Genomic DNA, 10,366 nt, shown 5'->3' on the forward strand with positions numbered 1-10,366 from the left:
TATTAATGGAGCCCCAACATAACATTGTAGACATGTAATTTTTAACCTCCCTGAAATTTTGTAACTTTTAATTCTTAAATATTTCTTTTAGGTCTAATTTGCTATTTTAACTAATTTTGACTCTTTTGCTTTATTTTATCTTAAAAATTAAAAACTACAAAAATATTTTCCTTTGTTTTAGCTTATTGATATTTTGTCTAGTTAATTTTATTTCATTTTACAAAAGAAAAAAGAAAGATTTCAAAAATATATTTATATTTACTTAGCTTAGTTTTAAAGTTGTAGGCCTTTAATAAGTATTGAGTAGTATTCAATTTCTTTAATTTAGCTATTTTATCTTCATTTTTAGTTATTTCCTATTATTTAGATAATTAGTATTTTTGGTTTATCTTTAGGAAAAAAGAAAAGAAAGAAAAATTGAAAAAGCAACAAACAAAGGCAAGAAAGGAAAATTAGAAGTGGTCCCCCGTTTCTCTTTTTTCTGCCCCATCACGGTGGTTTTGTTATTTGGTTTCGTTCCCTGACTTCTTGGCTTTGTTTCTCAAAGACATCTCGCAATCAAGGAATATTTTAGTTAATACGATTAACAAATTATGTGGTTGGCTCGGTTTTCACATTTGAATTGCATTTGGCCGGAAAAATAAAGAACCCTCCGTCAGAGTATTGCAGTGGAGATTTCTGTTAATTTAGGACAGGGAGCGAGATTCCGGCGAACGAACTTCTCAATTCCGGCGAAGTTGAGATTTTATTTAGCCAGTTGTAAAAGTTCTCGTGTCAAGTTCTGATTATCGAATAGAGATTTTTCGACTGCCATTGTGAGATACCTTTCCGGTGAAATTGACAAATCGTCGAAACTTTCCTACACACGGGTTCGGGAGGCAGCATCATTCAGCAGATTTGGAAGCGCGTCCGGACATCCCCGACTGTGATCCAGGTTCCATCTTTCTTGAATTGTATTTGCGCACATCTATTTACTGTTGCTTTGCTGGCAATTTTAATTGGATTGCTTGCTTTTTCTATCTTTTCTACTAGTGTTTTAAGCTTAAGGTTTCATCTATCCATTTTAATTCTGTGTTTGCATAGGGGTAGTTTCTTAGACGTGGTAGATTCATTGTTCTAGTGCCTGCTCGCATTACTGTTCGCGTAGTAGCTCCTTTGAGTTGTTCTTAGTTCTCGGGTTCGTAGCTTGTAGTCCTTCGTCCCCGCTACTTGTTCTTAGTAGTAGTGTTTACCTAATACCTTTAGCTTATAGTGGCGGTAGTGAATGATGTGAGAGTAAGGTCATGTCCTCGGGTGGGTCTGGGGGAGGGGTCCGAGGGTGGGAAGGGGGGGGGGGGGTAAGAAAGCCTCTAGGCTGAGAGTTGGGTCTTGGAACATTGGGACGTTGACGGGGAAGTCTATAGAGTTAGGTAAGATTCTTCAGAAGAGGAAGACCAATATAGCGTGTGTTTAGGAGACTGGATGGAAGAGTACTAGGGCACGAGATGTAGACAAGTTTAAACTATGGTACTCAGGAAGCGCTGAGGGTAAGAATGTGGTAGGTATTTTAGTAGACAGGGACCTCAGGGAGCTCGTGGTCGCGGTTAGGAGGGTAAATGATAGGTTGATGAGTATTAAGCTGGTAGTTGGTGTGTTTACTGTAAACGTGATTAGTGCATACGCTCCTCAGGTAGGTTTGGACCAGGAGGTCAATAAGCAATTCTGGGAGGATTTAGACGAGATGGTGCGTAATATCACGCACACAGAGAAGTTGTTCATTGGCGGAGATTTCAATGGCCATATTGGGGCTAGTGCTGGGGGTTATGATGATGTGCATGGCAGGTTCGGTTTTGGGGATAGGAATGAGGGAGGTAATTCACTATTGGATTTTGCTAGAGCTTTTGATTTGGTTATAGCTAACTTGGGTTTTCCGAAGATGGAAGAGCACCTGGTCACTTTCCGTAATTCAATGGGCAAGACTCAGATTGATTATCTTCTCTGCAGGAAATGCGATAAAGGTCTATGCACTGACTGCAAGGTCATCCCAAGTGAGCACCTCACGACCCTACATAGGCTCCTAGTTATGGACCTGGAGATTAAGAGGAGTAGGAAGAAGAGGGAGGGGTGCAAGCAACCTAAGATCAAGTGGGGTAACTTGACCAAGGACAAAGCTCAAGATTTAGGGGAGAAGTTGTTGGCTATGAGGGCCTGGACGAGTAGGGGGGACGCGTCTAGTATGTTGTTCAAGACTGCAAATTACATTAGGGTAGCTGCTAGAGAGGTCTTAGGGGTCACGAAGGGCTCTCCTGGGGGTCATAAAGGGGACTGGTGGTGGAATGGAGAGGTTCAAGGTAAAGTGGAAGCTAAGAAAGTTGCTTATTTGAAGCTAGTGGAGAGTACAAACGAGGAGGAAAAAAGGAAATATCAGGAGTGTTACAGAAAGGCAAAGAAAGATGCGAAGTTAGCAGTTATGACAGCTAAGAACGCGTCGTTTGCTCTTTTGTATGATGAGCTCAGGGGAAGAGGCGGGGACAAGAAGTTATACCGGTTGGCCAAGGTGAGGGAAAGGAAAACCCGTAACTTAGACCAAGTCAAGTGCATCAAGGACGAGGATGGCAAAGTGTTGATGGACGAGGCACTTATTAGGAGAAAATAGCAGACATACTTCCATAAACTGTTGAATGAGGAGGGGGATAGAAGCATTGTAATGGGTGAGTTGGAGCACTCTGAGAGTTGACAGGATTTTGGGTACTGTAGGCGGATTACGGTAGAGGAGGTGGAAGGGGTGATGCGTAAGATGTGCAGGGGCAGAGCGACGGGGCCAGACGAAATCCCGGTGGAATTCTGGAAGAGCGCGGGGAGGGCAGGTTCGGAGTGGCTCACTGGGCTGTTTAATGTTATTCTTAAGACGAAGAAGATGCCCGAAGAATGGAGGCGGAGTACGATGGTTCCGCTTTACAAGAACAAGGGCGATATCCAAAATTGCAACAATTATAGGGGTATCAAGTTGTTGAGTCACACTATGAAGGTCTGGGAGAGGGTGGTTGAGGCCAGGGTGAGGAGGTGCGTGTCTATTTTCGAGAATCAGTTTGGATTCATGCCGGGGCGTTCGACTATGGAAGGGATTCATCTGGTAAGAAGATTAGTGGAGCAGTACAGGGAGAGGAAGAAGGAGTTGCATATGGTGTTTATTGGCCTTGAGAAAGCGTACGATAAAGTCCCGAGGGAGGTACTGTGGAGATGTTTGGAGGTTAGCGACATTCCGGTAGCGTACATTAGGGTGATTAAGGATATGTATGATGATGCTAAGACTCGGATGAGGACTGTGGGAAGTTACTTGAAGTATTTCCCTGTGGTGATGGGGTTGCACCAGGGATCGACTCTTAGCCCTTTGTTATTTGCCTTGGCGATGGATGTACTGTCGCGACACATCCAAGGGGAGGTGCCTTGGTGTATGCTATTTGCCGATGATATAGTGTTGATTGACGAGACGTGAAGCGGAGTTAACGCGAGGTTGGAGGTTTGGAGACAGACCTTGGAGTCTAAAGATTTCAAATTGAGTAGAACCAAGACAGAATACTTGGAGTGCAAATTCAGTGACGGGACCCATGATGCAGACGTAGAGGTTAAGCTTGATGCTCAAGTTATCCCCAAGAGAGCGAGTTTTAAGTATCTTGGGTCTATTATCCAGGGTAACGGGGAGATTGACGAAGATGTCGCACATCGCATCGGAGCGGGATGGATGAAGTGGAGGCTCGCTTCCGATGTTTTATGTGATAAGAATGTGTCGCCAAGACTTATGGGTAAGTTTTATCGAGTGGTGGTTCGACCAGCTATGTTGTATGGGGCTGAGTGTTGGCCAGTCAAGAACTCCCACGTGCAGAAGATGAAAGTAGCATAGATGAGAACGTTGAGATGGATGTGTGTGTATACCAGGAGAGATATGATTAAGAATGAAGCTATCCGGGACAGAGTGGGAGTAGCCTCCGTGGAGGACAAGATGCGGGAGTCAAGGCTGAAATGGTTCGGACATGTTAAGAGAAGAAGCATTGATGCTCTTTCCAGGAGCTGTGAGAGGTTGGCCATGGAGAGTTTGAGAAGAGGTCGAGGTAGGCCTAAGAAGTACTGGGGAGAGGTGATTAGACAGGACATGCGCTGCTTCAGCTCACTGAGGACATGACCCTTGATAGAAGGGTGTGGAGGTCGATGATTAAGGTACAAGGTTAGTGGGTAGTTTTTAGTTGTTCACCGATAGTCTTAGTAGCATGCATGTCCATTCATATTCTTAGATTTTCATTACGTTATGTGATTTTGTTTGCCTCAGGTATTGTATTCCCTATTGCTATTATTTGGTACTACTTATCTTTTATCTCTCCCTTTTTCTTTTCTCTTCCTTCTTTCTTCCTTCATTGCTTTCCTCTTCTTCTTCTTGCCCTCCCTGAGTCGAGGGTCTATTGGAAACAACCTCTCTACCTGCATTAGGTAGGGGTAAGGTATGCGTACAGACTTTCCTCCCCAGACCCCACCTGTTGGGATCATACTGGGTTTTTTATTGTTGTTGTTGTTGTTGTTGTTGTTGTTGTTGTTGTTGTTGTTGTTGTTGTTGTTGTTGTTGTTGTACTTTACCAATAGAATATCACCACCTCACTTTCCCAAATATTCCCTCTAACAAACCTTATCAATTTGCCTTGTAACAAATACAAAGAGCACACACACTGTAACGACCCAACCGGTCGTTTCGACTTTTAGAATCCCGTTCCCCTAAATAAAACTCCCCGAATGTGTTTTTAATAATTTATGACTTGCGGGGATGGTTGGTTCAGGATTTAGAAGTGTTTGGGTTGAAATCAGAACACTTGGTTCCTTAAGTTAGCCTTAAAAGGGCAAATTTGACTTCGGTCAACACTTTGAGAAAACGACCCCGGAATCGGGATTTTAAGGTTCCAGTAGGTTCGTATGTTAATAAGTGAACGAGTCATATTATAAGTGATGTAGGGTCTAAGGAGAGCCCTAAGTCTTAATCAAGTTGAAAATTACATGATAGACTAAAGTTCCAAATAAGTACACACAAAAACATAACTTTAGACGTGCTTGCCTATATATATAAGGATTTATATAGTGTAAAACCTATCAAATGAAAGATCTTCGAGTCTGGTTTCTAACGCTTTCGACCGTTCGTCATTTGGATATTTCTACAAGGACTTATGGACGTTTTAGTAAATGGTGTCCAGCAGGCAAAACTTGTAATACGAGGTACAACCTGCACAGTGCAAGGAACAACTCGCTGAAGCACCTGTGCCTTTATAAGGCAGTCACGGGCAGCAGCAATTTTTGGGGATTTTCTTGAGCTAGGGATTGGTTTTTTCATGGTGGATTCGACCTTGGGGACTACTTAAGAATATAAGGTGAGTTTTGTTTGGATATTTTAAGTTAATAATATCCTATTAACACTAGTATCAATATCCTTCAATCTTTGAAATCCCTAAAAATCTTTCAAGTTGTTCAAGAACACCAAATTTTCCAAACATTGGAATTTCAAGGAAAAGCTTCAAGAAGGTAATACTAATGCTTCAAGCTCATTTCTTATGAGTCGGTGAGAGTAATTCTAATAGTTGTTTCAAGTTGTTATGGTTGGATAATTAATTTCATAAACTCTAGTTCATGGCATGAATAGTGTTCTTGAGAAAATGAAGGAAAGATAAATATTTTTCTTAGAAATGAAATTAAAGGATGCAATGAACCTATGGAATCATATTCTAGCTTAGTTGAAAGTATTCAACTAATTAATCACCAAATTGAATTTTTGAAAATGTTGGTTAAGGAAGACGATGAATAGTAATTTGGCGGTGTTGGAGAATTAATGTAATATCATTGATGACTTCAAATGGGTATTGAATGATAAGAGTGGAGTTGAATATGCTAGTAAGTGAACCTATTAGACGATTTGAGCTGGAGGCTTGTAGCCAACTTGAGAGCCATAAATGAATATTGATAAATTTTTTTGAGTCATATTTTGATTGTAATTGAGATTGTAATTGTAGATATCAATTTGTTGGTGGCGTATGAGTATTTTACTCAATGTTACGATGCCGGAGGAGGATTAAAGCTTGTGAATGTTAATAAAGCGAAAGCGAGTTTTGGAGCATTGGGCATCGGTCGAGTTATTTGAAAGGCTTGGGAGCCGGCTATGGAACTTCGGAGCGAGGTAAGTCTCTTGTCTAATCTTGTGAGGGGAAAATTACCCCATAGGTGATTAAATTAATAATGGTTGTTAATTGTGGGGGCTATGTACGCACGAGGTGACGAGAGTCCGTATGTAGCTACTATTAATGCTAAAGTCCGGGTAGTTTAGGACACAAAACATGAATTACTTGTGTAAATTGTATTCTTTATTTAATTGAATTATTTGATATATAAATTGTGAATTGTTAGGAAATATAATAAAGATGAAAATTTCATATGCTTAATTTTCTGTTTAAATTAATTAACTGTTTAAAGAAATTGTTCATCCTCCCGAATTTATCTTATAATAAATATACTCTCCTTCCAGAGGTACATAAGAAAATATCTTCCTTTCTTGTAGAGCGGGCCTAACGCCTCGGCAGGATAGATGCTTCTATGGATCGTGTCGCACGTCCCTCGGCAGTGTACACGAAACTTTGGATCGGGCCGTACGACCTCGGCAAAAATCATGCTTAATAATAATAATAATTACATGATACTTGGACAGCTTATTACAGCTTGTAAAACTATTTGATAAACTGGAAATTTATTGAAATTGAATTGCAGCTTGTAAAGCTATTTGATAAATTGGAAATTTATTGAAATTGAATTGCAGCTTGTAAAGCTATTTGACAAATTGGAATTTTTATTGAAACTGAAGGATTTAATTAATAAATTAAAAATTATTTGAATTGAAGGAATTTAATTAATATATTGAGAATTATTGGAATTGAAGGAATTTAATTACCTCTGCTGGTACAATAAAATTATTGTTAACTCTGTGAATCACGTTGATATAAATATTTCTATTTTCATGATTATTTAATATTATTGACCCATAGTGAGTGTCATAGTCGGCCATCTCGTCTCTACCTCTTCGAGATTAGGCTTGATACTTACTGGGTACACATTGTTTTCGTACTCATACTGCACTTGCTGCACATTTTATTGTGCAGGTATATATATGTATAGCGGCCTTGTGGGCACAGAGGTGTGGTTAATAATTGTGGGGACATAGGTGAGCTGCATTCTATATTACGATCCGCAGCTAATAGAGTCTCCTTCAGAGTTATTATATTTTTCTGTCTAATTTGTATTCTAGACAGATGTTGTATTTTATTTTAATTTTCTAGTAAATGCTCATGCACTTGTGACACCGGGTTTTTGGATGATTATGGGTTGCACTGTATTGAAAATTTTTAAAGATATTAGTACGTATTTGGTAAATGTCATCTTCTGCTATTTAATTGAGAGGAACAACTATGACTTCAAAAATATTAAAATGAGAATTTATTTAGTATTTATTGTTGGCTTGTCTGACAGCGGTGTCCGACGCCATCACGACCTATAGGTAAAATTGGGTCGTGACACTATGGGTCCTAAAATAGGTTCATGTAGGTCTCACAAGTCATGAGCAAGTCTAGTAGAGTCTTGCGGATCGGTACGGAGACGTCTGTACTTATCTTCGAGAGGCTACAAGGCTGTTAGGAATACTTCCATTTTTGATTCCTCATCGTGCGATTCGATTCCTTTGATGCTTATGCCTTTATTTCCTTCCTACTCAATCTTATGCGATGTGAAGCGCTTGTTATAAATTGGGTATCGAGGAAATTGTTAATGGTACTACAGATGTAGTACCGGACACTTCTCCTTATGTAATTAATTGGGCTATTGTCATCGCCTTACGAAAGGCCGCTCTGTCATTTCAAATTAAGTATCAGTACTACTTAAGGTTTTGAGATTTGGCATTAATTGTTATGACGATTCGTGCTTTGTTATCGCACAGTGTTTATGTAATGGAAAAAAACAATATCCGTCTATGTGTCGGGGCAGTAAACGATTTGAAAGAAGATTTTCTCAGTACATGATTCAGAGGTTCCATGTTTTAATTCTAGCAGAGAAAAGGCAATCGGACTATGAATGTTCAGGTTTGGGGTTGATGGAGTAACGAAGCTTGATATTTTCGAGTGTGGTAGAGTTCTCAATTTTGATGTGGTGTCATCGCCTTGTAAAATGCGTTAAGGTTCGCCAGTGTTATGATTTTCATTAACTCACCTTCATGACGGGGTGTTAGGAATTGGTATAGAGGAAGCAGTCGTTAGAGATCGCGATGTGAAGTGATTCAGGATCGAAACAACATTTCTAGTATTGATGTCTCTAGAAGGATGATCGTCAGAAAGGTTTAAAGATGGTAACGATCTATTGGTTCAAGTGCTACAGAGACGGATTATGAGTTAAGGAAACAACTGGGCAACGAAGGATGAGGAAGGACATGTGGAAGGTGCCTTGCGGTGGTTAGGTTCCGAAAATGCCAAGTGTAAGAAAACAAAAGCAAAGTAGTTGCTTAAAGGAGATGGTTGACCAAAGTGGGAGAGTGGCAAGGTAGCACATGGGTTACGTGGTAGGATGATTACATGTCTTGAGGAACGTTTGGAGTGATTTGGGATGTAAAATGGACAGTGACTAGGTCTATGGACTTAAGTTGTAATATGAACTGCTATATTGAGGAATATTGGATACAACAGGAGGGAGTTGCTTGATATGAAGAATGATACAACATGACTTTGGATTATAATGTATTGTCGCACCTCTAGTTGACGGCCATGAGGAGTGAACGGACTGGTGCAGCTGGTGAATTAGCTCGGACTCAGGGTGATCTACTGATTTTGTAGTAATTGCACCCAATGCAGCAGCATTGGAATATGTTAGCATGTAATTTCCACATATGGCTTATCTCATGTGAGCAGGTTAGCGGTCGCGTGGTGTTGATGAAGCTTCTATGAAGAATTTTACTAGCTACCCGGTAAGAAATTTAATATGTAAATATGGCTAGTGGTTCGGAGTGTTTATTAAAGGTTAATAGAAGAATTTCAAGACATTTGGCAAGTTGCGTGTGCAGGATCATGCCGACGATGAAGAAAGAATCTCGGTGGATTCCAGAATTTTGTAATTGTAGCTTCAAGCTAAGTGGAAGAGACCCACTGTCTATGATTGGATTGTGTAGTGTCAACTTGTGCGATTTCTGGTTATCGGTGTATTGGTGGATCATTACGACTAAGGAAAGAAAACATCGCTGGTAATTTGAGCAAAGGATTTGGGGAATGTGTGCCATATTTGGCCTTATCAATCCATATTCAGGTTTGTGGGAAGACTCAGAGTTTATGCTTCGTGTAGATGTAATGCACAGGGAGAGTGAGACAGTCGGGTGTTTCCTTGAGAAAGTGTCCATGTGCTAGCAAGGCCTTAGAGTTGATCATGTATGGGAACAAGTCAGAGCAAGTGACTCTCAATAACGGTCCTAGTGCATTCAAAAATTTAAAGTGTGGTGTCTAAGGATCTCGAGTCTATAGTATGGTTGAGTATCGAGCTTTTACAGCAGATTATTAAACAGGTCTTGGAGTACTCTACGTTATCTTCAGGTTGTGGTGTAGCATTAGAAAAAACGGAAGAAAATAACTTCAGATTCATAAAAGAAGTATCAGAATGGGTGTACTAGTTGAAGATGTAAAAAGTGCGCACAAGAAGGGATATGAGATAATTAGTGGGTTTTGAAATAGCGTGGTCTCGTGAAATAAGGTTACTTTGGATGAGTGTGGATTTGAGTTCGTGATATAATGAATGAAGCTATTATTATTTCTAAGGCAAGTTGAGAGTAAATCGAGAAAAAAAAATGGATCGGCTAACAATGGTTGAATCGACACGATGGTGGCAATGATCAGTTCCTTCATCGCATTGAATTATGCATGTGATTTGTGGCGGTACGTGCGAGGCTTGACGATCGCCGTAATTGATTTTATTTTGGAGAAATTCAAGTATTATGACATGTTATGTGTAGAGGGATCCCAGAAGAGTTATGGTGGTTTAAACCACTACCTAAGGTCGGTATTTTCTACGGATATAGGAATTCAGCCACGTGTTGCAACGGTTCTCTTGAAATGAGTTAAGAAGAAGGTTTCTATATGATGAAGTGTTTACCCTATTAAGTGGTTCGGGAGTTATGATAAAATTCTTGTACTCTTGCACATTGGCGTGATTAATTGCACTAAGTAGCATGGGATTCGAAAGTTGAGGATTTAAGAGTTCGGTGTTGACAAGGATGTTATGAGCTCGGATGAGCAAGAAAGGGATTTAGATGTTTAAAGTAAGATGGTATTGTTTTTGGCAT

At 40.0% G+C, this 10,366-nt stretch overlaps 1 protein-coding gene across 1 annotated transcript; it reads left to right on the top strand.

The window, feature by feature from the left end:
• The first annotated feature begins 1,337 nt into the window (after window positions 1-1,337).
• LOC107818936 (uncharacterized) lies at window positions 1,338-6,789 on the top strand. Its single transcript, XM_075236598.1, has 3 exons — window positions 1,338-5,384; window positions 6,021-6,184; window positions 6,563-6,789. The coding sequence occupies exon 1, from the start codon at window positions 1,607-1,609 to the stop codon at window positions 2,633-2,635; it is 1,029 nt and encodes a 342-aa protein (XP_075092699.1). The 5' UTR covers window positions 1,338-1,606; the 3' UTR covers window positions 2,636-5,384; window positions 6,021-6,184; window positions 6,563-6,789.
• The last annotated feature ends 3,577 nt before the right edge of the window (window positions 6,790-10,366 follow it).

The sequence above is a fragment of the Nicotiana tabacum genome, chromosome 18 (genome assembly GCF_000715075.1).
Source record: "Nicotiana tabacum cultivar K326 chromosome 18, ASM71507v2, whole genome shotgun sequence".
NCBI lineage: Eukaryota > Viridiplantae > Streptophyta > Magnoliopsida > Solanales > Solanaceae > Nicotiana > Nicotiana tabacum.

Excerpts from the sequence above, each read along its gene's own strand:
- LOC107818936 (XM_075236598.1), top strand. The coding sequence starts at position 1,607 with ATGAGTATTAAGCTGGTAGTTGGTGTGTTTACTGTAAACGTGATTAGT.